Below are 27951 nucleotides of genomic sequence, written 5' to 3' on the forward strand. Positions count from 1 at the left end.
CCCCCATAAAGGGAAGTGGATGCCAAACCCTCTAAGTCGCAGTTTTTCTGTTCTTCCTTTTGTGGCGTATTTAACTTGATTTACCCTGTTTCTACAAATTTTCAAGCTTGGGTGAAGTGTAAAAAAGGTCAGTAAATTATCAGATTGCAATAGAGTTGTAATATGGTGTCACTTTTGTGGAAGAACGGATGTTTAATGTCAATTTCATTCTCAACAGAAAGAGGCTGTCAACTGTGCATTTTGGCGGGTATAATTTTGTAAACAAACCCCCTCCCCAGAATGGAGGTCACTATCATGAACGTTCATGGTTGTAAATGACATTGGTTCCAAGGGAAACGTTTATTGGTACCACTTAGTAGGCCTAAACCCATGAGCAGTCTATGATGAATTCCTGAATTGTTTTGTGCCCATCAACTTTCAAGTTCAGTAACCTAGATTCTAGCAACGAGGTAGTAGAGAGATTGGAGACCAGATTGCACGAGTTAAATGAGTTGTTTTATTTTATGTAGGTTTTTCCTGGCCAAGCAGTCTGGATTAAAATGATTCGTAGTCCTTTATTCTAGCGAATAAAATAAAATGGTAGCCAACCTGGGCAAATTTTGTGCTAATCCTACGAATTTTAATTTTACTGTGAATTTCAGGAACTTTGAGTTTTCCTTCCTAGAAACCCATTGATGCTTTTTTCACATTGTGTTTGTAGTTGCTTACTGTACCCATTGTATCTGAAACGATTAGTTAAGGAGATATTGATATACCAGTATCTATGGGTGACCTTTAGGTTAAGGACTTGTCCCATTATGGTAGGTTAGGCATTCAAATCTAAACCCCAAATTGAATGATAGCCATCAGTGTACCTTATGCAATGCACTATGATCGATATTATGATTATAATTAATAGCTGAGCTACAACCCTAATAGGAAAGGCAGGAGGCTATAAGCCCAGAGGCTTTATCAGCAGTGAAATGCACCCCAATGAGGAAAGTAAATAAGCTACAATAGAAGTAATAAACAAAGTAAATAAGCTTCAATGGAAGTAATAAACAATTAAATGAAATAATTAAGAACAATAACTATTTTAGAATAACATATACTTACTTTTAGGGGTATATTTCTCGCCCTCCATCAGACACTTAGAGTCTTCAGGCGGGCCATGATGTGTGAAAATAATTTCTTTCCAGTTTATATTTTGCTCTGTATCTTTTCAGTTATTCGCTAGCATTTGTATTCAGGCTTAATAGTTTTCTGATCACTATTATAACACTTTCCAAAGAGATAAGTCTTCAGGTTTTTCTTGAAAGCCGCAAAAAGCGTTTTAAGTCGGCCTGTTCATAAAAACATTCGCTCCAAGTTTGAACTTTTGAAGTTCCGCTGATTCAACTACATTGGGAAGATCATTTCACAACTTGGTCACATGTGGAATAAAACTCCTATGTAGTATTGAGCCTTATGATGAAGGCATGACTATTAGAAGTAACTGCATGCCTAGTATTACTGTAAGGACAGTGAGACAAGCATCTCCAAGATCAACTGATACTTTATTCGAATGTGCACGGGAGTATATTACAAGGTGCGGACGGAAAGGTAGGATGGCGCTGGCGCCAAATCAGATTGAAGTGCCCGCCAAAATATATGTGTTTTCTTACACTTACAAATATACGAATTATGAATTAACAGAAACATGCAATGAAATGATACATATGTTAAAATGTAGCTCTGGTAGAGCGGAATATATATACATGGGAAACCACAGCGTGGCGAAAGGAGAATTCAAATAAATAAGTAGTTTGTCGATTTTCTGGACGACGAAGGGAGCGGTGTCCTTACATTACGAATGGTGTTATCTGGGAAAATCTGATTGCAAAGGATGGTCAGAATTGTGAAAAATCTTATGCAACATGCATAACAAACTAACTGAATGATGATGCCAAAGATGATTATTTAGATCAGGATTAAGAAATCTATTAGACTGTAAGTTCCTGTCCAACAAACTAAGATGAGATTCAGCAGCTGAACACCGGACAGGAGAACAGTGCTCGAAACAACTAGAATGAAGGAATTAAAACTTTTACAGAATAGATTGATCACCAATAATTCTCAATGAACCAAATTTTGTCCAATTGAAGACAAGACGCCAGGGCACCAGCCACCCGTTGAGATACTACCGCTAGAGAGTTATGGGGTCTTTTGACTGGCCAGACAATACTACATTGGATCCTCCTCTCTGGTTACGGTTCATTTTCCCTTTGCCTACATACACACTGAATAGTCTGGCATATTCTTTACATATTCTCCTCTATCCTCATACACCTGACAACACAGATTACCAAACAATTCTTCATCACCCAAGGGGTTACTGCACTGTAATTGTTCAGTGCCACTTTCCTCTTGGTAAGGGTAGAAGAGACTCTTTAGCTATGGTAAGCAGCTCTTCTAGGAGAAGGACACTCCAAAATCAAACCACTGTTCTCTAGTCTTGGGTAGTGCCATAGCCTCTGTACCATGGCCTTTCACTGTCTTGGGTTAGAGTTCTCTTGCTTGAGGGTACACTCGAGCACACTCTCCTATCTTATTTCTCTTCCTCTTGTTTTGTTAAAGTTTTTATAGTTTATATAGGAGATATTTATTGTTGTTACTCTTCTTAGAATATTTTATTTTCATTTTTCCTTTCCGCACTGAGCTATTTTCCCTGTTGGAGCCCCTGGGCTTATAGCATACTGCTTTTCCAACTAGGGTTGTAGCTTAGTAAGTAAGTAATAATAATAATAATAATCAAAAGTAAATTTGCTTTTAAGAATCACATCTAAAATCTTGATATTCATAGCATTTAAAAAAAAAGACATTATTAATGCTAAGATCAGGATGTTGAGGACCCACTGTCTTTCACATACTTCCAATCATACTTTGAGTTTTGTTAGGATTCAACTTCATACCACATAATTTGAACCATGCACTAATTTTTCCTAGATCTCTATTAAGTAAAGGTTCTTCAGCTTCCTTTTGATCCTTAGTTGCACCCACTTTTGTTTTGGTTTTACCTCTGCATCTGTATCCTCTTTCATTTTTGTTTTCCATTTATCTTATAATTTCAAATGCCTTTATGGCCTTTGTGTTGGGCCCCATGTAACAATTCCATACTTTCATCCTTCCTATTAATGTAACTTTGTTCTTACACATACAGTATTCAAACCTTTTATCCTTTGAAATAGAGGAAGTCTTGAAAATTGCGAGTAACTTTGGGCAATTGCTGTGTAGCTTTGCTTCCTGTGGAATCCAGAGTTACTCCTCACCCTTCCTGTGATGAATTTGTGAACAGGATAGGTCTGGTATTTTCAACTCCAAAGAAACTCTTATGAAAGGCGACTGTGTTCATCTCACCAACACAGTTAGAGAAGTTGATTTACCATTGGTGGCAGAGACAGTATCTAAATTGTTTTTTTTTTTTTTTTTTTTTTTTTTTTTTTTTGTTCCAATGTGACTTGAGATGAAATAAAAAAAAATGCCTTTACAGATGGCCCAAAGGGACAAACTTCTCTTTGGAGACCATGGTTCCTAGAAGCCACATCTACATTCATACCAACATATGTTTTGATGTTTTGAACCTTTGAGGGTGTTTCCATGAAAAACTTTGTAACCACTGTGAACTTCTGGAGTGCTGAGATATGTAGAACTGTCTCCACCTTTGAGCTTTTTGGTACAGTGCTAGGAATGGCCCGCTATAGAAGCATGGGAAAGGGTTTAGGATCTCTTGTATTGCATACTCACTAAGTTTCACAATTTGTAGTTGTAGTAACTGAACTTTTGTTTTATTATTAAGATATATTGGGTAGGAGACCAATATTTTCAATAAAGGCGGGTTGGTAATTAGCGTTATTCAGTAGCCTTTTTTGACCACAGCCAATACTCACAGGTCAGGCTGTAGTCTTTCCCAAATGGGGAAGAATGAGAAAGTCTTTCTCCTACCGTACTTTGGTTGAAATGACCGTCATACTGTTCTATGATAAGGGTTTTGAGTTAATTTGGCAATCCTGGAAAATCTACTGTTGTGCTATCTCTTGAACGAAAGGGCCTCCTTGTTGAGCTTGAGAAATCTGACCTGTTACTGGGAGGTTGGGTATATCTAGAAACTGACATCAGGGTATCGGTTTGAGTTCTGTTTTCTACTTGAGCCGCTTCTTAATGTTAACTCCATTCAACACAGGACCAAAAATAGGAGTGGAAATTCATTTTTTGAGTCTCTAAGACTAAACCTACAATAAAACTACTGTACATACCTGTTCTCTTCTCTACATCACACAACACACAAGGGCAGATAATGCTTCCATTGTCTCATTTGATATTGCTTTATTTAGGTAAGTCAGATAATCTAAAATATTATACAAATCCTGATGACCAGTATATTTCTCTTCTATGAGATTAGAAACAACCCATATAATAGAATCTGCAAAGGAAAGTAATTCAATTACAGTCCTTATCTGACTGCTTTCAAATAATATCTCTTTAGTTAATCAATTAGCATAACTGAAATTCAGAGATTTTCTATTATGAGGCACCGTGATTGGATCAAGATGAGTTACTAAATCACCATCCAAGATGAGGTCAGGTAAATCATTAATATTGTGTAATCTAGGTCGATGTAGTGAATTTAAAGGATTCATACGATATGCCATGCCACCCACGTAAGTAATAGGAGACACTTTATTACCTGTTGGGTGAGAAGCACTTACGGTACTTTAATGAGAAGAGGTATCTTAGGATCAGTACAACCTACTCTGTCTTGTGCCTCACACATACTGTAATTTATAAAGAATTTTAGGCTCTGAGGCTTTCAAATCTGTCGAGCGTAGTGCAGATTCAGAACCTTTACTGAATGAGACCTTTTTAGTTTTATAATGACTATTTGGGGGGGGGGGTTAAGTTGGGCCATTATTTGAGAAGGACCAGAATTACCAAGGCTAAGTAAGGATTCACTGGACTTCTGAAGTTTAACAATGGAAGTAAGTAATGTCAAGAGCTTGTGAAGCTCATTACTATCAAAAGATGGCTGAACTTGTGTGTTGCCAAGAACTATCAGTAAGTTCCCTTTTGTTTAGAATGGTTAACTTGATCGGCAACCATTGAAACATACTTTTCCCGACAGTAACACACACTTCACAATGATTATTTAAATCACAGTATTGCCCCTGACATGGTACACAAAGGGAAGGATCATGATCTCCAAGAAATAATTCCCGTGTACATTCCAGGCAATAATTGCAAACCATGGGAAGACATATTAAGTGCAGTAAGTAAACAACCTAAGAGCGTGAGATCGTGGCCATGAGATAAAGATAACTGAAAACTAGATTAGTTGACTGGCAACCTGGCTTTTCACCACTTACTGCTAGAGGATTCTATTCCATGTTAAGGGCATGTAATTATTGAAGTGAAAAAAAAAATGAGAAAATTCAAAAATTTTACAGGTAAGTATCGATTGAAGTTGGGTGGTGAAAAAAAAATGTGAGCATCAGGGGAGATTCATATTATTGTGAATGAGATTATGATTTAATTGTTTTTTATATTCCCTGTAATTTTGTATATAGTACTATACTGTATATGGATTTCTACCATTTTTATATCATTCTCTAGGGTGAAGATGGTCTCCCCACGTAAGCGGAGTTTGGTTGTCCGACAGATGCGTTCTGGGGCCAAAACCTTGCAGGACTCTCCAGAGGACTGGGTGTCTGGATCTAGTTTTCAGTTTAAGGATTCACCTGTCAATTCCAAAAGGTATCAGTGTATAATGATTTGTATCAGTAGCTTATTTAAATTTAAGGAATTATAATTTTTTCTTATCATATGTACAGTATGAAATTTACTTTTTGAGATCTAATTTGGATTTCTTAAAACACACCTTCCAGGTCAGTCGTTGCAAGTAAGAATTGTTATTATGATGCTGTGATTATTAAAGCCACTGGCTTCCAGACCTCTAATTAAACAAAAAAAATTTCCTTCAATCTCTTTCTCCCCTGTGATACCTACAGTAGTCATCCCAGTAGATAGTGCCACATGAGAAACGTTAATTATATGAATAGCTATAACTAGCACTTTATATAATCTTCGTTGGCAACTGTGCACAGAATAGCCTCTCCCACTAAACTTAATTTAGTATGTATTTTTTTTTTAATACTAGTAATTTTGTAGTAGAATTTTAACAGTAGAAAAATATATTTTTCAATATTTAACTTAGCTGGTGATTATATAAGCTGCAGCTCTGCTGCTCGACAGAAAACTCTACGGAAAAAATCCGCCAGCGATCGCTATGCAGGTAGGGGGTGTACTTCAACAGCGCCATCTGTCGTCCAGATACCCAGTACTCATTGTAAACAAAGAACTCAATTTTCTCTCTGTCGTGCTACCGGCAAGACCTACTAATTCGCTGTTGCTAACTGGATTTGTTTTCACAACTATTTGGTGAAGTACACTATTCTAGTTTTGAGCTTTCGCTGTGCAGGCTTTCTCTTCAATAAATCCTTGCATTCTTTTTTTTATATCGGATTATTTGTTGATGACTTTGGATAGTTTTTGAATTCCCCTTTGACCAATTCAAAATGGCTGACCCTTCTCAAGTCCCAAAATTCAGGAAGTGTAATGCTAGGGACTGTTCAAGGCGTCTTCCGAAGGCCTCTATCGATCCTCACACCGTTTGTTCCAATTGTCGGGATAAAACCTGTCAATTGGAAGATCGATGTGAGGAATGCGTTGGGCTTTCGGAATTCGATTTTATCGAATTCCAAAAATATACACGTAGGCTAGAGAAAGATAGAGTCAGGAGAAGTTCATCTCGTTCTGTTGATTTTTCCTCTCCTCATGCCCCACAACCTATTCCTTCCCCTGTAGTGGTTGCTCCTAATCCCCCTTCTGGCACTCAGGAACCTTCGATGGCTGACATGATGCGTGCCATCCAAGCTCTGGGTGAGAGAGTTGAGTCCCTGGCTAGTGACCGTAACCAGCTCATGGCGGACGTCAAGGAGCTGAAGTGTAAAAGTGCATTGGGAAGTGATAAAGTGAGTGATAGTGTTGTGGATAGTGTTGCGCTTGAGGGTTCGTCTGTTCGTGCCTGTCGTCCTCCTAGTCCGGGACCTCTTGCAAGCTCCCAAGTCCAGGGGAGAAGCAATGTCGTACGACCAATGGGTTCGAGAGGCTTTAATCAGCGAACAGACGTTCCCTCCGTGGTTTCGGGCGTATCTACCCAAGATCGCCCCACCCACACAAAGACGAGAGAGCCCATTTATTCCTCGTCTGCGGAAGAGGTTTCTCGTAAGAAACCATGGACCAAGGTCTCACGACTACTTAAGCGCAAGTCGGTCCCTTCCGCGCAAGTCCAACGGCCCAGTTGTAGCCACTGGGTCAGTTCGGACTCGCTGCAGTCTTCCGATGACTGCTCACCTCCTAAGAGAGGCAAAGCGGTACCGCCTCAGGCAGTTACACCGTCTGTCGCCGCACCTGCTCCTGCAGACCCTAAGTGGTCTTTGCTGCAGACCATGCAGTCCCAGTTAACGTCCCTGATGCAGGACTTTCGTGCGGAGAAGGTTGCTGCTGCACCAGCCTCTTGCCTACAACCAACCACACACTCGGTTGTGCGTCCTGTGGACGCTGAGGCGACCTTCTTGCGCACTCCAGCTGAGAGAGTCCCGCCACCCATGCGTTCCAGTGTGCCCTGCCAGCCGCATGTTGACGTTCAGCGACGCACGGAATCTTCCGTTGACGTTCGCGAGGTACAACAACCGTCAGAGTCGTTTTGTTTTGACGCGGTGCGTCAACCTCCGCAACCCAGTGTGGTTGCCTCTGCTCACCCACATCAGACTAGACAGTCTGGAGTAGACGCTGTGCGTCCCCGCGCTGCTATGGTTGTTGCCAGCTCACAGACTGGGCAACAGTTCCATGACGTTGCGTCCGGTTCAGTCACGCGTGCACCCGTGCGACCGGACTCAGCTAACCAGCCGTTACCTACTCCATTGCCGCTTCCTCCTCAATACTCGGATGATGGACTTTCTGATGATGACGATGCGGCACACGTTGATGAACCACATTCGGACCTTGACGAGCCTAAGTCCACGCAACCCTCTTTGGACTTTAGAAAAGTTCTTGCTCTGTTCAAAGAGATGTTTCCGGACCAGTTTGTGTCTGTGGCTCCGCGCTCTCCTCCGTCAGAGTTTGTATTAGGTACGCCGTCATCCTCGCCTGCCTTTACTAGACTCATCCTCGCACGCTCGTCCAAGAGAGCTTTACGAGTGATAGGGGAATGGATGCAGTCCAAAAAGAGTCTAGGGAAGACAGCCTTTACGTTTCCCCCTGCTAGACTCTCTTCCAGATCGAGCGTCTGGTATGCCACGGGAGAAGTTCTCGGCTTGGGAGTTCCTGCCTCTGCCCAGGGCGACTTCTCAAGCCTTGTAGACTCTCCCCGCAGGCTAGCCATGAGACGCTCTAAGATATGTTGGTCATCTTCGGACCTAGACCACCTGTTGAAAGGGATATTTAGAGCCTTCGAGGTCTTCAACTTTTTAGACTGGTGTCTGGGAGCTTTGAGCAGGAAGATCTCCCCGACAGAGAAGGAAACTTCCTTGCTCATCATGTCCTGCATGGACAAGGCCATACGTGACGGGTCTAATGAGCTTGCTGCTTCGTTCGTATCCGAAGTCCTCAAGAAGCGTGAGAACCTTTGCTCTTTCCTGTCAGCTGGAGTGACACCTTGTCAAAGATCCGAACTTCTGTTTGCTCCTCTTTCTAAGTGCCTTTTTCCAGAGGACTTGATTAAGGAGATTGCTGCTTCTTTGATACAGAAGGACACCCATGACTTGGTTGCGTCCTCTGCCCGCAAAGCCACCCCTTTGCCTACCTTGTCAGCTAGACCAAGGATGGACACTCCAGCGTCCCGATTTATTCCGCCCTTTCGTGGCAGAGCCTCCAGCAGAGGAGGTGCTCGTGCCGAAGGGAGACGTGGGAAGAAGAAAGGAACCAAGTCCTTTAAAGGCAGAGTCTGACTGCCAGCTTCTTCAGACAGCAGTGGGAGCCAGACTCAAGAACTTCTGGCAGACCTGGGAGAAGAGAGGCGCAGATGCACAATCTGTGAAGTTGCTCAGAGAGGGGTACAAGATCCCGTTTGTACGAAAACCCCCTCTAGCAACGTCTCCCATCGATCTCTCTCCCAGGTACAGAGAGGAAGACAAGAGACGAGCATTGAAACAGGAGGTGTCTCTCTTACTAGAAAAGGGAGCGGTAGTCGAAGTCCTGGACCATCAAACCCCGGGCTTCTACAACCGTCTCTTCTTAGTGGCAAAGAAGACAGGAGGGTGGAGGCCGGTGCTAGACGTCAGTGCGCTGAATGTCTTTGTCACAAAGCAGACGTTCTCCATGGAGACCACAAAGTCCGTTCTAGCAGCGGTCAGAAGGGAAGACTGGATGGTCTCTTTAGACCTAAGGGACGCATACTTCCACGTCCCCATCCACCCAGACTCCCAACCTTTTCTGAGATTTGTTTACGAAAAGGTTGTCTACCAGTTTCAAGCCCTGTGCTTTGGCCTAAGCACAGCTCCTCTTGTGTTTACGAGGCTGATGAGGAATGTAGCCAAATTCCTTCATTTAGCGGACATCAGAGCCTCCCTCTATTTGGACGACTGGCTTCTAAGAGCTTCTTCCAGTCGTCGCTGTCTGAAGGATCTAAAGTGGACTCTAGATCTGACCAAGGAATTGGGTCTCCTGGTCAATATGGAAAAGTCTCAAGTGGTCCCATCCCAAACTATTGTGTATTTAGGGATGGAGATTCACAGTCTAGCTTTTCGGGCTTTTCCGTCGGCCCCCAGAACAAGTCAAGCCCAGTTATGCATACAGAACATGCTGAAGAAGGAACGATGTTCAGTCAGGCAGTGGATGAGTCTGATAGGGACACTATCATCCCTGGAACAGTTCGTATCGTTAGGAAGACTACACCTCCGTCCTCTTCAATATCACCTAGCTGTTTACTGGAAAAAGGACAAGACGCTAGAAGCGGTCTCGATCCCCATTTCCGAGAAGATGAAGTCTTCCCTGACTTGGTGGAAGGACAGTATCAGCCTCAGAGAGGGTCTGCCCCTGGCTGTTCAGACTCCCAACCACGTTCTCTTCTCGGACGCATCGGACACGGGCTGGGGCGCGACATTAGACGGTCGGGAATGCTCGGGAACTTGGAACTCGAGTCAAAGGACAATGCATATCAACTGCAAGGAGCTACTGGCAGTTCATCTGGCCTTGAAAAGCTTCAAGTCTCTCCTTCAAGGCAAAGTGGTGGAGGTGAACTCGGACAACACCACGGCTTTGGCGTACATCTCCAATCAAGGAGGGACCCACTCTATGACGTTGTACGAGATCACAAGGGACCTCCTCACCTGGTCAAAAGATCTAAACATTTCACTAGTAACGAGGTTCATCCAAGGCAACTTGAATGTCATGGCAGATTGCCTCAGTCGGAAGGGACAAATCATTCCAACAGAATGGACCCTACACAAGGATGTGTGCAAGAGACTTTGGGCCACATGGGGCCAGCCAACCATAGATCTCTTCGCAACCTCGATGACCAAGAGGCTCCCAATATATTGCTCACCAATCCCGGACCCAGCAGCAGTTCATATAGATGCCTTTCTCCTAGATTGGTCACATCTAGACCTTTATGCATTCCCCCCGTTCAAGATTGTCAACAAGGTACTGCAGAAGTTCGCCTCTCACGAAGGGACAAGGTTGACGTTAGTTGCTCCCCTCTGGCCCGCGAGAGAATGGTTCACCGAGGTACTTCGATGGCTAGTGGACGTTCCCAGAACTCTTCCTCTAAGGGTGGACCTTCTACGTCAGCCACACGTAAAGAAGGTACACCAAGGCCTCCACGCTCTTCGTCTGACTGCCTTCAGACTATCGAAAGACTCTCGAGAGCTAGAGGCTTTTCGAATCAGGCAGCCAGGGCGATTGCTAGAGCAAGGAGGACATCCACCCTTAGAGTCTACCAATCGAAGTGGGAATTCTTCCGAAACTGGTGCAAGTCAGTATCTGTATCCTCGACCAGTACCTCTGTAACTCAAATAGCTGACTTCCTTTTATACCTGAGGAAAGAACGATCTCTTTCAGCTCCCACTATCAAGGGTTACAGAAGCATGTTGGCATCAGTCTTCCGTCACAGAGGCTTAGATCTTTCCAACAACAAAGATCTACAGGACCTCCTTAAGTCTTTTGAGACCACGAAGGAGCGTCGTTTGGCTACACCTGGTTGGAATTTAGACGTGGTACTAAGATTCCTCATGTCAGAAAGGTTCGAGCCGCTACAATCAGCCTCCTTTAAAGATCTCACTTTAAAGACTCTTTTCCTGGTTTGCTTAGCCACAGCTAAAAGAGTCAGTGAGATTCACACCTTCAGCAGGAACATCGGATTTTCATCTGAAACGGCTACATGTTCTCTACAACTTGGTTTTCTAGCCAAAAACGAGCTACCCTCTCGTCCTTGGCCGAAATCGTTCGATATTCCAAGCCTATCGAATATGGTTGGAAATGAACTAGAGAGAGTCTTATGCCCTGTGAGAGCTCTTAAGTTCTATTTAAGACGAACTAAACCTTTACGAGGACAGTCAGAAGCTTTATGGTGTTCAGTTAAGAAACCATCTTTGCCTATGTCAAAGAATGCTGTATCCTATTTTATCAGACTGTTAATACGAGAAGCTCATTCCCATCTGAGTGAGGAAGACCAAGCTTTGCTGAAGGTAAGGACACATGAAGTTAGAGCTGTCGCAACTTCAGTGGCCTTTAAACAAAATAGATCTCTGCGAAGTATAATGGACGCAACCTATTGGAGAAGCAAGTCAGTGTTCGCGTCTTTTTATCTTAAAGATGTCCAGTCTCTTTACGAGAACTGCTACACCCTGGGACCATTCGTAGCAGCGAGTGCAGTAGTGGGTGAGGGCTCAACCACTACAATCCCCTAATTCCATAACCTTTTTAATCTTTCTCTTGAAATGTTTTTATTGTTGTTTTTGGGTTGTCTGGAAGGCTAAGAAGCCTTTCGCATCCTGGTTGATTTGGCGGGTGGTCAAATTCTTTTCTTGAGAAGTGCCTAGATTAGAGGTTTTGATGAGGTCCTGTGGTATGGGTTGCAACCCTTCATACTTCAGATCCTAGGGGTCGCTCAGCATCCTAAGAGGATCGCGAGGCTCCATAAGGAAGACGTACTTAAAAAGGCAGAGTAATTGTTCAAGTCGACTTCCTTACCAGGTACCTATTTATTTTGTTTTTGTTATTTTGATAACTTCTAAAATGAAATAAAAAAATCCTTAGCTCATAATAATGTAAACATTTATTGCTGGTCTCTACCCACCCCCCTGGGTGTGAATCAGCTTATATAATCACCAGCTAAGTTAAATATTGAAAAATGTTATTTTGATATTAAAATAAATTTTTGAATATACTTACCCGGTGATTATATATTAAAGGACCCTCCCTTCCTCCCCAATAGAGACGCAGTGGACCGAGGAGAAAATTGAGTTCTTTGTTTACAATGAGTACTGGGTATCTGGACGACAGATGGCGCTGTTGAAGTACACCCCCTACCTGCATAGCGATCGCTGGCGGATTTTTTCCGTAGAGTTTTCTGTCGAGCAGCAGAGCTGCAGCTTATATAATCACCGGGTAAGTATATTCAAAAATTTATTTTATTATCAAAATAACATGTTTATATCTTTTTTTAAATATGGATATTTGGCAAATTGTTTTAACAAACAAATGACAGAATAAGTGATATATGAAAGTGTTAGGTGATAAGTGGGAGATCCCTGCCCTTTCGTTTATTGCTGATTGCACAGTCACTTTAGTGTGTAGGTGGGTTGAGTCTTCCAGCATTTTGGTTTTGGATGAAATAAGAATGGACAAACTCATTACTGCTCACTTATTGGCATAAACGCAATGAAGATAGGCGTATGGTAAAGTTAATTCATTTTCCTTTGATGATACAAACCCGTCCATTGTATTGCGTACCTTTTTTAAAGATAGAATTGTATGCCCTGTTGATCCCGAAGAGATTGTTTGCACTGCTGATCGGGAAAAGGAGCTTTTGTAGGATAGCATCTCTCCTCTCTTGATAATTATTTCCCTTCTTCGGGAGAAAATTACCCAATGCAGCTCTAGTGTTCGCTCATTCTTTTGTGCCCTTTAGTAATCTTGCTCCACATAGACATATGCCATTTCGGGGCTCACAAGCCAGGGGATCTGTTGCAGTACAATCGACAGGTACCTGACAAGGAGCTGCAAGAGAATCCATAAGGTTATTAGATATCCTAGTAAATGCAATCTCAAGATTTTCTGTCAGTTTGTTAAACTTAACTGAAATGTCTCTTATCTAAATTGTATTGCAAAGATTCTATCTTCTGACCACAACTAGCATCAAGAAAAATAAACCTGGATTCAAATTATAGAAACCTAGAGGTGTGAAAGCTGGATGCAAAGGAGTATGGACATCAAGCACCTCAGGATTGGAATCACCTGCCCAGAAAGCAGAACCAGAACCCATAATACACATATCAAGATAATCTTCACTTGCTAAGGACTTAACATTAACAATGGCAATTGGTTGTTGAACAAGTTGACAAAAACTTAAGAATAAAAGCTCTCTTTCTGTGCTTAAAGAGTCTTTGAAATTTAACAGCACAAGTGCTTGTTCACAACTGATTTTACAATGGGGTGACAAGCCGGTTCCGGTGCCAGTGTTGCCAACTTGGGGACATAATAGGAGGTAGCAGTGTTACCAGTGTGGTTAAATTGTAGTTTTGAATAGCACATTCCTTTTATGTCTTTTCTGTTAGTGTGCATTCACATTTATATAAGCATTGAGTTATGTAAGACCAAATACAATACAGTACAGCACAGCACATACTAAGTTATATAACAGGAGAGATTAAGCTGAGACAAATTGTAATATATGTGAATTTTCAACTCCTTCTATTAACTTTGGAATACCTCAATGAATTTTTTTTTTATAAAGGCTTGTTCTGTATATATTTGATGTTATATAATTAGGAATGAATACCCAAGAACATTGCTTTGTGGACTTTTCTCCTTCCTACGACTAAATAAAATTTACATTCTAATGGTAAGGTCTTGATACCAAGTTTCAACAACTTCCCATCTTGTGCCTCAGAATGTTGTGTTAAAGAGCTTGGTTTTGGATGGCTGGAAAATGCAAATTGTTTTTCTTTAAATTTTGTTTTGATGAAGAAAACAAATCTTCATCTCATAACAGGAGGTACCTATCATCCCAAGTTAGTGGGTCATTAAAGTTTGTTACAAGTAATGGGCATGCTTGGAAAAATTTAAGAATTTTAGAAGTTTTTTAATAATTTTTTTATCCAAATTTTCAGAGTGGTTGAGGGCAGAAGAAATACCAGTGTCTTTAAAAGACAGCCTCAGCGTAATTCACCAAAAGTATGTATCGTAAACAAAATTTTTTACTTGTTATGCATTATACATTGGATAAATTTACTGTGATTTAATTCCTATTTTTGTTTCACATTACACTAGACTTATTGTCCTATTCTTTTATTTTGATTAAAAAGAGCTATTTTAGTTGACCCTCCCGTATAACTTTTACATATGCAATCATATTAACTTTTCACAGCCATAAAGATTATCATACCTTACCCTGTGCTTTCAGAAACGAAGGCAAAGCATGATCTTAAAGCGTCTAGATCTACCAACAAATTCTGTAGTCATTTCCCCCGCCTCCAACCGCCGCAGGACACGACGACAGAGCATGGCTATTGTGGCTTCCAAAGTAACGCTGGCTGATATATCAGAGATGAGTAATTCAAAGGTCCCTAAACAGGTATCTTCTAAGGCAAATAAATCCACTCTAGGTCAAGGTAAAAAGTCACCGAAGAAAGATAGCCCCAAAAACATTGAAACTCAGAAGAAAATAAGTCCACCAAAAAAGTGTTCTATTTCTCTTTCACCTCTTGTATTTTACAAATCTCCAGAAAAGAAAGGAAAACTTATCTGCCCAGAAAACAAAGGAAAAAGTTTATTTCCAAACAATTCTCCTCCATCATCATCATCTGCAAAGAGGAAGGCTGATCATGAGGCTACAAATAAGGTACAGTATATGTTTATAGTACAATTTTATATTTTCTGGGAAAGAATGAAAATTGGCATGTTACTTTGTTTATAATTTGAAATAAATATGGTCCACAACACATCATTTGCTCCTATGCGTATGCAACCCTTTCATCCTTTAGAATAAGGAATGTCCTCAGCAGAGCTGGAATGACCTTAAAAGTCATTAACGAAGTAATTAAAGACAAGCATAGTAGTGATTTTGGGTGAGTTGCCCCCTCCCGGCTCCCACCCACCTGTCACTCTTCGGCTGCTATGACTATGGAATTATTGTTGTGATATATCCAAGGGCTTTAGTCTTTTTCTTTTGCTTTCTAGAAAGTGGGGGCTGGCCTGTGCTTATGCCCTGGATTGGTATCCAGGGAGTACGCTGCAGTTGTCAGGAGGCTTCAGATCGACATCGGCCAAGTTTTCAGGTTTTGTCGGAGCGTGGGGAATCCCTGCTGCTCGTCACTCCCTTCAAAGGCTGAGAACTCCTCAACATTGCCTGTGCAGATTACTGACAATGAGTTTGACCTTAGGAAGGCTTGGTCTTCCTTCGGTCTTTAAGATAGGCCCTCCATGACTCCTTTTGAAGGAATTGGTAGCCAAGGCTACCTTTCCCCTGTGCATTTTGTCTCAAATTGTAAAAGACGTGGTGGTACCCCCTATGTTAGGGAGTCTGGTGGTTACTGTCAAGGCGAAGAAGGTTAAGTCTGCTAAGGTAGCCCCCAAATCAGCTGACATGGTGCTGGGGTCAGGAGCTGTAAACCCCACAGCCTTGAAGGGTAAAGAGAAGAAGTACTCTGTAACCCCTATCCCTGGTGTTACACCAATCTCTGACCCAGTGCCTGTGTTCCCCCACCCCTTCCCCTGTGCTTGTCGCCCCAATCCTTATGCCAGTGGGCCCTGGTCCTGTTCCTCCTCCCTCAGTGTCAGTGGTTGTGTCTCTAGCCCCACTCATCACGGGGCCGTGTGAGTGTGCCTTCCCCTCCCCCTATGACAATATGCCCTTGTGTTGTGGCTCTTGTCAGAGCAACCCATGTGGTTTCTCCCTTTGGGGGAGCATCCTCGTCGACAGTCACTCAGACTTTGACCTCTCTGCTTGCAGACTGAGGCAGATGAAGAAGCGTGCTCATTATTATTCCTCCTTGTCCTCTAACTTTGATTCCAACTTTTCTTCTCAGATAAGAAGAGGAAGGCAAAGAAGTCCAGGAAGGTCAGCCAAATGCTGGATGAGTTTTGATGACCTCCATCTCCCTTACTTCTTGGACATGGGATACCTGCTCCTCCCCCTATTGTAACTCAATTCGATTGAGAGGATGGTACTACTTGAAACCTTTCTCAAGTGCATGCGTGAATTGGTTGGTCTAGAATGGGAGTTGAAGGGCCTTGCTGGGGTACAGGGCCATAGTTGGCCCTCCGCCTCGACCTCCAGGAAGAGAATTACATCGTACTCCTTCTGTTCCTGTAGGGTCTCATATCAGAAGACCTCCAGTTGCCGTTGCCCCCCCCCCCAGGTACATTCGGAGCAAGAGGAATGGACTAGCAAACACACTCAGTTGCCAGAAGTAGGTTGAGGTTGTAGTGACAGAGTGCTCTACATCACCTAGTAGCGTAAAGGCTTCTTGCGTCGTGGGGCTTTCTGTGTATCAACCTTTTTGCCACACAACTGTACAGGAAGTACCCCTTGTTCTGTTCCCCAGTCCGGACCTATTGGCGTTGTTCGAAGACGTCTTCCAACACCCATGGGATCACTTGAATGTGATGCCTTTCCACCATTCAGCCTAATCCGGCCTGTATAGTAATCAACAGCGTTGGTTACGCGAGGGATCAGGATGACCCTGCTGGCTCCCAGATGGCCTTATGCCAATTGGTATCCCAATCTGCTTGAGGTCCTGAGGGAGACTACCCCTGTGGCCCACACTTCTCTGCCAGCCACATCAGCAGAGTTGGAATCTTTAACACTTGGGTGTATATTATCCATAATCTACTTCGAGCGAAAGACTTTTCGTGAGGCACTGCACAAGAGATATCTATGTATCTCCGGTGGTCCTCAACAGCCGTCTACCAAGCCAGATGGGCCATCTTCTGTGATTGGTGTCGTAGAAGGGGATTTTCTCCGGTCAGAGCAACAATTGCACAGATAGCGTATTTCCTCGTCTTCCTTCGCCAGAAGAAGCACCTCTCAGTCGCTGCTGTCATAAGATACATCTGTGCATTGAGTTTGGTCTTTTGATTGAAGGGCTTAGATCTCTCTTTTTCTTGAAAGTTATCTGTGCTCGTGAGAAGCTTCAAACAGTTTTAACCACCCCAGAACCTGAGACCCACCAAAGTGGGATGTAGCCTTGTTCTTCAAGATTCTTAAGAGTACCACCTTTACTGCCTTTGAGAAGGCCATTATGACAGAGATCTGACTCTCAAGACTTTTTCTGCTGGCCTAGTATAGGCGGAGAGAGTTGCCGAGTTTCAAGATGTCTCATATGCTGAAACCTTTGCTCATGGGTGGAAAGAGGTCTCCTTTAGTGTTGTGCCAGACTTCGTGGCCAAGATTTCGAGTCCTCCATCCCATCCCTTTGGGAGACATCAGGTGGCGATCAGGAGTAGATACTCCCATGTTCCATAAGGCCTCTTCTGTTCTATCTAAAAAAGATCCAATACCTCAGGTCTGACTGAGAGACTTTCCATTAGCACTGGATAGAGAGTTATTGGGTCCTTTGACGGGCTAGACAGTACTACATTAGATCCTTTTCTCTGGTTATGGTTCCTTTTCCCTTTGCCTACATATACACTAAATAATCTGGTCTATTCTTTACATATTCTCTTCTGTCCTCATACACTTGACAACACTGAGATTATCAAATAATTCTTTGCTCTAGGGGTTAACTACTGCACTGTAATTGTTCAGAGGCTACTTTCCTCTTGGTAAGGATAGGAGACACTCTTAAGCTATGTTAAGCTTAGCTTAGTAAGTAATAACAGTAATCTGACTCTAGCAGACATCTCCTTCAACAGAAAGGGTTCTCCAGTGTTGCTGAAGTACCTGTAGAGTACATGTTTATGTACAACCCAGAACCCATCATTCTTTCATCCACATGACAAACAGATTGGGGGTGACAAGGGCCCCTGCTACAAGCATTGATCACTTCCAGGGAAAAAAATTGAACCTTCAAGTTTGGTTCCAGGGGACTTCCAGCCCACCAGGCAGGGAGTCTTCTTAATTTAAAGGACAAGGGTTTGTATGCCGCGTAGGAACAAATCCAATTTTGAAAGTAATTTGTATTCTTCCTAGCCATAAAAACCTGAGTCCTTTAATAAAACTTTCCTCAAACCATCCCTCCAAGTCCTGAGCTGAAAGACCAAAATAAAAGTAAAGACTATCCGATTAGAATGTGGCCAGGGCTCTGTGTGGCGCTCCCTACCCAATTGGGAAACCACTCATGATCCAAATTTTTATAACTGATTCCAGTTCACTCTTAAATGATATCCCTTATTTAAAGGACTCAGGTTTGTATGACTAGGAAAAATACAAATTACAGTACTATAAAAAATTTATTTTCTTTTGATTGTCATTTTATCTTTTAATGAAACATAGGTTTGATTTGTTGATTAGTAGGAAATAAAAACAGTTTGAGCTTCCTGAAGTATTTATCTCATTTTCTTGTAATTCTTATTTGGAATATTTTTAGAAGCAATTTAACATGTGGTAAGGCATCCTAAATCTGGTGTAAAATTAAGTACAGGTAGTTTGTATCTTTGGAAAAATTAACCATTGTTAATTGGAAATAGTCTTCTTTAGCATCCACAGACTAAGCATAGAGTATATGAATTATTGTTATTACAATTAGATACAGCTTAAAGTGTACTGCATAAGGAACACTGTAAACAGCTTCCCTATTGGGGAGCAAGAAATCAACAATATATGTTAGTTTTATATTTTATAGGAACTCAAATCTGAATGGGATTACTGTACATAGATCTTTAGGCCATTTGATATACTCTTGATACCCTACAACAATTTTTATTATGTGTTATTTACTATGTGTAAACTTTATTTTTTATGTGGCATAAAACAAAACAAATGTTCTCTTTGTTATCAGGTTGACTCATTGGCCAAAAAATTCAAGAAAGTTTCACCTGAAGTTTCAAAAGTAACAAAAAAAAATACCCCAGAGAGCAAAGAAGTAAGTCCAATAGTTGGCAGGAGAAAATTACGATCTGAAATACCTTTGAAAGTGGATACTTCAATTAAATCAAGAAAAGGGGAGTCTAAAAAGGTCAGATCACCTAAGTCTACAAGTTCTTTAATAGGAAAATCAAAATCCTCAGAAGAAAAAGCTAAGTCTCCTAAGGAGGGGAAAGTTAGTGAAAAGAAGTCTGTGGTGTCTTCAAGAACATCAGTATCACCCAAAGTTAATGCAAAGAAGTCGCCTTTGTCTTTCAAGGCATCAGCATCACCTAAAAGTACTTCCCCAGTAGTGAAAACTAAACCTTCACAGAAGAAATCCGTGGGAACCTTGGAGATAAAAGAGGTTATCTCAGATTCCACCAATAAGGGAAAACTTGGTAAGGAGAAAAAAGCTAAAAGTTTAAAACCTTCACCAAAGACACTAGCACCTTCAAAACTTCCCAAAACTGGATTGATGTCAAAGAAAGTTGATCTTTCCCCAAATAATAAAACATCTCCAAAATTAGATTCATCCCGGCCAAGTGGGAAACTTGATAAAATTGAGAAATGTGAGACTCCAAAACCAGCTCAAAAGGTGGTATTGTCTTCACCAAAGTCTTCAGTACAAAAAGGTAAAAGAGGGAAAGAGGAAAAAGATAGTCCCTCTTCCAATAGACGTAAAGAATCGTCAAGTGTGAAAGTTTCACCAAAATCACAGCAAAGCAAAACTGAGTCTACCACTCCAGTACAAGAAAAACACACCTCAAAAAAACATCAACAAGCAAAATCAGGAGAAAAACTGGTCCTTCAGAAGAAAACACCTTTGGCTTCTCCTAAACTCAAGAAAACTAGTTCAGTAGGTAAAGAAAATAAAGCCTCTAAAGGTAAAACAATCTTGGCTAATACTTCTAATAAGAAAGTTGTAACAATCAAAACACCAGTGTCAAACAAGAGGCTTGATTCCCCACTGGGAGGATCCAGCAGATTGACAAGGAGTTCCCGAAGAGTCACATTGATTGGCAAGAGTCCCAGAAGTCAGTCATTTAGAAAAACTCCCAAATCTCGTCAAGATTCTACAATGAAGGAAAATGATGATATAGGTAAGTTAAGAATAATATGTTCATTTGCAAGTCTTGAAATAATTCTTACCTGAAGGTTGTTCAAAAACTGATTTAAGTTTTACAATAAAATTAGATTTACCTGTTCCTAATCCCAATTTACTCAATATAAAGCATTTTTACATGAAGTGTACTGTACAGTACTTCCACACATGAAACCATAAAACACAATGGATAGATGGTAGTAGTTTTAATGAAAATAGCAGCACAGTATACTATACTGTGATAATAGTAACAAAAATAATAATTCTAATTATTTCAATGAGACTGCCTGAGATTCTTTTGCTATTGCTCATATCATTTTCTCTCAAAGCTTTTTAATTGTTGATGCCCCAAAATGTAAATTTCGCATTTACTCTCTTTACAAAATACCTTCTTTTCTACTAGTCGGGGATGTTACATAGTTCCTTCTGCCTTCCAAATGTTTACAGTCCAAACTTCTGTTTTGCTTTGCAATTCAATCGAGTTATTTACCTTTTAACTGATTTTGTTTTCTTCTGGAATTGCTGTGAATGCTGGTGTCAGTACAGTCGTTCAGATATGAATGAATAAATCACAATGTGATAACAATTTATTCCCAGCTTTGAAATGTACCAGCTACAATACCTTGTAGGGGTTTTAATTGTTTGAAGGAAATATTTCCACTTCCATTCCTCCTCTTTTTGGGGTTATGTTAGTTGATAGCCGAGTGCTTTAATTGTTCAGATGTAAAGTAAAGTAACATTTAGTATACTGTACAGTACAACTTTACTATTTTGTGTTTTAGTAAGGGGAAATCCAGCGGAGACTGAGAATCCTAGGCTAACATGTAAATTTTTGTCTAGCCGTCCCATTTTCTTTTTGCTTAATCTTTGCTTAATTCAGCACCCCTTCAGATTTTTGGACTACCAGGAAGATAATGGTTGAATCATGTTTTGATTGGTGGTGAGACCAGCCCTATTTAGAATTTCAATTTATTGTGTATTTTCTTGGCCACTTGATACATTAATGCAAGTACATTTATTTCCAAATGAGTTCCTTATCCAGAGAGGGGTAAAGGTGACCGTTAGTTGTTTACAGTATACGTTAACTTATTTGGGTAGGATATCATAATAAGTTACTTGGGGGTAAGTTCTGATACTTATTATTTTCACATTTTCTGTGGATTTATGGGAAGATCACTAAAATTTTGTTTTGGCCTATTGTTAACGTCTCTGCCTGGGGTTTGAGTCCCGCTCTAACTCGTTAGTTCCTTTAGTGTCTGCAGTCTCACTATCCTTGTGAGCTAAAGAGGGGGGGTTTGGGGTTGCCTATAGGTCTCTGCTGAGTCATCAGCAGCCATTGCTTGGCCCTCCCTGGTCTTAGCTTGGATGGGGAGGGACTTGGGCACTAATTGTATATATGGTCAGTCTCTAGGGCATTATCCTGTTTGCTAGGACAGTGTCACTGTCCCTTGCCTCTGCAAGAAAAGTTTTTAGTTCAGTTCCCGTTTAGTGTTGAGACCTTTTCTGTTTTAAAACAATCTACTGTATAGAAAAATTAAGTGTTTATCCTTGTTCATAGAAAGTTGATTATCTTAGAAGCTTTGCAAATGTAAATGATTTTTTTTTAATACAGGAGAATGATAGAGGAATTTACTTGAAATTACCTCCTTTCATTAAGGAAAGATCTTTAATAAAAATTAGCTCTCATATGAATAAGTGATCTGGTTGCACTGTCAGAAGAATTATAATTAGCAAGATAAATGAGAATTACTAATATACGGTACTGGGATTTTCAAATAGTGAATTGACCTTATATTTCTCACCAATCAGTGCAATTATATTTTTATATATTTACAGTTACAGGGTATGGATTATTCATGGTACAGGTCTTCGTATATATTTACAATTATAGGGTGTGGGTTATTCATGATATAATTCTTTGTGTATATTTATAGATACAGTGTATAGGTTATTCATGTTACAGTTCTTACTATAATCCTTAATTTATAGGAGCATCCCCAATATTCAGTGCTCAAACACAGCTGAACCTGATAAGATGCAGGTCACCATTGCGCAGTAGCGCTTTGGGAAGTCGTGTGGCAAAAGTGAAACCATTTACTCCAAAGCCTGATTCTCCTCCGAGCCACGTTCTAAGGAAGACTTTGAAGAAGAATGTGGCACACAAGATGCATGCAACAACAAAGGTACAGTACTTAATTATACATTTATAGCTCATTAAATTTTTGTTTATCACTTGTCTGTCACCATAAATAGGAATACGACCTGTTGAAATACAATCAGACTTTTACATTCAGGAAATCGAAATAAGACTGGTGTGTCTCTACTCAACTTCTTACCATTAACCTCTAAAATGTGTAGTTAAAGGAAAGAAAATGGGAAATTAATTACTTTGGAAAAAGTTTACGGATAAATGTTAATTAAACCAAGCTTCTAGAGAATAAGCAAAGCATTATGAACATCAGGCTATGTAGAAATCATATTATTGTATCAAAATTCCATTTTTCATATGGGGATATGTTCTTTACCCCCAATTCTTTGACAAAGAATATTCTACAGTACCCATTGAATGAGTAGTTATTTGATGTGAAATTGTAGGTATATAATAGAATTGCTATGTGAAGGTATATTAGTCAAGTGAATGATTACTGTATTACAGCTTATGAAATAAATTTGCAATTGATATTTCTAATTTTTCTTTCATTTTATTTTATTCACAGGTTGAGATTCATCAGCTAATGAATGGTGAGATAAGTAAACCTGTCAAATTAATTAGTGGTGAGAAAATTGTCACAGAGAGTGTATCAATTACACAAGCTAAAGTCAGCAGTTTTAATATTGCTGTTACACCAAGAAAAGCATTGTCAAGTGATCATCCTGATGGTATCGATAAAAGTATAGTGAATGCTGCAACTCCAGCCTCTGCTTCAAACTTGCCCCCAACTCCAACTTCGTCACGGAAACAATCTGAGCCATTAAGGTAACCACTGAACAAATCAGTCCAGTATTATACTATAATTATGCAGAAAACACTCGCGCGTGCGCACACACACACACACACACACACACACACACACACACACACACACACACACACACTCTCTCTCTCTCTCTCTCTCTCTCTCTCTCTCTCTCTCTCTCTCTCTCTCTCTCTCTCTCTGTGTGTGTGTGTGTGTTTGTGTGTGTGTGTGTATGTTCCTTTTAATGTGCTGTACATCACTATTTTTAATTAGTTTGATTTTTTTTTTTCATTACATATTTAAATGAAAATTTTTTTTTAATTTTTCTGTTATGATTGAAAATGTAAGTATTATTTCTATGAATCTCCCCCAATGTTCATGTTGTTTCTTCTCCAGAAGCCCTGGTTTAATCGACACTTATTTTTGCTTCAAATAATACATGGCCTTAACAAGGAGTAGAGCCCTTTAGTGGTAAGTGGTAGAAAGCCCATGTTGGCACCTCGGGAAATATGGCTTTTAGTTTTCTCAGTCGATCCGGCAACTGTTGGGTAAACTCAAGATTGTTTACATACTGCGTTTTAAGATGTTTTCCCCTGGTTTATTTTGTAATTACTGCCTGGAATGTGCCCAGGAATTATTTCTGGGATATCAGGTTTTGCATTCCTTTGTATCGTGTCAGGGGCAATTATGTGCACCAGGACATCATCCAGGAAAGCCTAACTAGTGGTGCTTAACCACAACAGTAGCCTCCCCAATAAACAGCTTAAACTCATGGTCTTGGGCAGGGATTGATCGACTGCCATGCAAATGCTAGGCAAACACATTCCCACTGCACTAGTCAGGAGGCTAGTACATTGGAAACAACAAAGAAAAAAAGTATGAAAATATCCAAAACAAGAGCAGCACTGAAATTCCAAATGGGGATTGTAAACAAACCGCAAATGCTGAATTGATGCGCAAGGAATTTCTCTGCAAGTAGTTCATCATATCAGCAAACCAAACGTTATAACTGGAAATAGAGATACAAGGATTTTTTTAAGTACCTCATGGGAGCCGATTCCTAACAGTGAATCATCATAACCGCCATACCTCTGAATGGTTTAAGGTAAATTTGCTAGTATCTTTTCCTACAAAATTGAAAAAAGTGACTACTTCTAAGGCAGTGTACACACATCAACTCTCCAACTTCATTATGAATAGGTAGGTAGTAGATTGGCCAGAGCACCAGCCACCCGTTGAGATACTACCGCTAGAAAGCTATGGGGTCCTTTGAGTGGCCAGACAGTGCTACATCGGATCATTCTCTCTGGTTACAGTTCATTTTCCCTTTGCCTATACATACATTGAATAGTCTGGCCTATTCTTTACATATTCTCCTCTGTCCTCATACGCTAGACAACACCGAGATTACCAAACAATTCTTATCCAAAGGGGTTAACTACTGCGTTGTAATTGTTCGGTGGCCAATTCCTCGTGGTAAGGGTAGACGAGACTCTTTAGCTATGATAAGCAGCTCTTCTAGGTGAAGGACACTCCAAAATCAAACCATTGTTCTCTAGTCTTGGGTAGTACTATAGCCTCTGTACCATGGTCTTCCTCAGTCTTGGGTTTGAGTTCTCTTGCTTGAGGGTACACTCGGACACACCATTCTATCTTATTTCTCTTCCAATTGTTTTTATAGTTTATATTGGAAATATTTATTGTAATGTTGTTACTGTTCTTAAAAAAAATTTTTTCCTTGTTTCCTTTCCTCACTGGGCTATTTTCCTTGTTGGAGCCCCCGGGCTTATAGCATCTTTCCATTCCAACAAGGGTTGTAGCTCAGCAAGTAATAATAATATTAATAATAAAGAATGGAGATTCAGGTACACGCTTAGTGCTTAGATCCTCTTTAACAGAGAGACATCCTATTTGATATAAGGCAGTTTAAGTACCTGGCCTCTTCTAGGATGACGATTTAGTAAACTGTTAAAATCCAATTATTGTGCCTCATAAAATAAAGATTTAAATTCAGGTTATGCATTAAATGGTTATAATTTTCAATTAAAATGACTATGTTGTTAAAAGATTATATCAAACTGTTCAACAAGCAATAGTTTGCATATAAGGTTACTCAGTTACTTAACCTTGTTTTAGAATATAATGCTGACTTTGAAGTTCATTCATACACTGCTGCTTCTCACCCAGATGCCTGATAGACTGTTATCCTGTCAGTTGTAAGATTCTTGACTATTGCATTCCTGACATATTCCCACAGCTTCATGGAAATTTGTGTTGCATCTTGCTAACAAATTACAGATGCTGTCCTTTAACCTTGTTCTTGGTCTTCCCCGTCATCTCGTGCGTTCTATAACCCATTCAAATATTCTTTTTACATCCCGATGTTCTGGCATTCTGTAGATGTGTCCAAACCATTTCAATTGGCTATTTTCAGTTTGAAGAATTATAGGTTCCACACCTAATCTGCACCTCCAACTATTTTCAAATTGAGGAATTATAGGCTTCACAGCTAATCCCCACCCCCAACAGAGTGTGGGAGTCAGCAATATGAACATCAGGGGGATACATAGAAATAATTGGAATTTTATTGATAAAATTTCTTATATCTGTACTCACCTGATGTTCATATACAAGCCCACCTACCTCCCCATTGACTCATACGATCAAGTGGAGGGATAATGTCAACTTCATAACAGAAAGCTATATTTCCTGAGGCAACAACCTGGGTTTCCCACCACTTTTGGTAGAGATCTCTGGTCCTTTAAGGGCATGTATTGTTTGGAGCATAAAAATATCGGAAAATTTTGAAAATTTTATGGGTAAGTGTCGATTAAACCAGGCCTTCTGAAGAAGAGGCAATATGCACATTAGGTGAGTAAAGAAATAATAAAATGTTATTGAAATTTTAATTTTTCATTTTAGGTCAATTATAGCCAACTCCTCAAGCAGAGTTTCAAGACAGCGGTCACTTCTCATAGCAACACCTCGAAGCAGCACACCCATTGAAGATAATGAGCGCATAAAACCACTTAGTGTGGACACCATTATGGATGATGAAACTGATTTCACAGATGATAAAGAAACTGAAACTAGTTTTACAGATGATAAAGAAACTAATTTCACAGATGACAGTATTGATACAGATCATTCCGAAGACGAGGAATCTGTGGAGGACAACAAAAATGTGATGCCAGAAAAACCCAAACGAAGTTTCTGTTCACTAATGTAAGCCTAAGGACACTTCTCCCTTGACTATCTCTATCCAAATGTGTTTTGTAGTTATATTCATTTTTAACTGATGCCCTTTTGGCATGTTTAAATTCCTTCTAGTTAACCTGCTTTAGTTAACAATTCAGAACAATCAAATTTCACAATTGCCATACCATAGTATTTATGTTAAGACCTTGTGAAAGAAACATTCCTTCACAACAAATTTTTGTCTACTATCAAAGATTTTCTTCAGCCACACCTGGTGGGTATTCCATAATAATGGACAGGATTTTATAGCCAGGAAAACAATTATTTTGAATATTTTATCTTTTAGGTTTGGCTGTTTTATCATTGATATTTAGGTTTTGGGTTTTATTTATTATATTTTAAAATGATTAAATGCATATATTTAGGAAACTAAATATACACATGTAACAACTGCACCTTTTAAATGAACAAATTTAAGGTGAAAAGTACATTTACCTCCTGCCGCCTTGTATTGTTGATAGTCATGTAAGCTTAATGTTAAATGTTACATCATCCACATATTTTTAATAACTATGCAAGATCTAAAATAGGTTACCTATGTCATTATAAGTATCTAAAGCAGTGCATTTACTTCACAAACTAAATGATAGTGTAGCAAGTAACACTGGACTAGTTATAATTATAGCTTAAATTTATGCTAAAAGAACTATTTTTCCCTTAGTATATGCCTGAAGTACTGTTTTTCCCATTATATACAAACTGATTATCTGTTTAGATTTGACATTGGCACGTGTAATTATCATAGCCATATAGTTTATTTTATACATAGTATTGATTATTCTACTTTTCTTGGAAGCATTCCAGGGTTATATAGATTTAAGTTTCTATAAAGAATTTGCATTTCTTTTATATGACTGAATGTATGGATTAATTTTGTAAATTTTTCTTATGGCTTGATTTAGTTTGACTGTACTGTAGTAAGACAATACTTTGAACAAGCCAAAACTGTCGTAGGTCTTCTTCCTTTTTAGATTACTTTTCTCATAGTTGAAAGCAATTTTCTTAGTGCACAATGTTTTTAATGACAATATTGTTTATCCCTTTGAGGTCACCTTTTTTTTGCATGTGCTCATGACATTTAGTAGCCCAAGACACATAGTACAAACTACATTACAACTTTCATTGTTGATACACTGTTATTTGTCTTTAAAAGTTATTTTTATATATCTAGTGTCTCCAAATGAACTAAACTTGAAAAAAGTGACATTTTTGGTATAAGCATTCTTAATTAAGGTAAAAAATATGCAATATACTGTAATTAATTTCTTTGTAAGTTGAACAAGAAATTTTATCTAATCTAAGTCCAATATACAATCATTTATCATCTTTTTTTT

General features: G+C 39.9%; 1 protein-coding gene across 1 annotated transcript; it reads left to right on the forward strand.

Annotated features, from left to right (window-relative positions):
• Window positions 1–27951, forward strand: LOC137645920 (micronuclear linker histone polyprotein-like). The gene is made up of 8 exons (XM_068378968.1): window positions 1–127; window positions 5626–5766; window positions 14403–14466; window positions 14696–15133; window positions 19233–20400; window positions 22392–22585; window positions 23120–23379; window positions 26282–27951. Exons 2-8 carry the CDS (start codon window positions 5633–5635, stop codon window positions 26586–26588), a joined length of 2565 nt encoding a protein of 854 aa, XP_068235069.1. The 5' UTR covers window positions 1–127; window positions 5626–5632; the 3' UTR covers window positions 26589–27951.

Source organism: Palaemon carinicauda, chromosome 8 (assembly GCF_036898095.1).
Source record: "Palaemon carinicauda isolate YSFRI2023 chromosome 8, ASM3689809v2, whole genome shotgun sequence".
Lineage (NCBI taxonomy): Eukaryota > Metazoa > Arthropoda > Malacostraca > Decapoda > Palaemonidae > Palaemon > Palaemon carinicauda.

Coding starts and splice junctions, on each gene's coding strand:
- LOC137645920 (XM_068378968.1), top strand. CDS start 5,633: ATGGTCTCCCCACGTAAGCGGAGTTTGGTTGTCCGACAGATGCGTTCT. Junction 5,767..14,402: donor TCACCTGTCAATTCCAAAAG/GTATCAGTGTAT, acceptor CCAAATTTTCAG/AGTGGTTGAGGGCAGAAGAA. Junction 15,134..19,232: donor ATCATGAGGCTACAAATAAG/GTACAGTATATG, acceptor CTTTGTTATCAG/GTTGACTCATTGGCCAAAAA.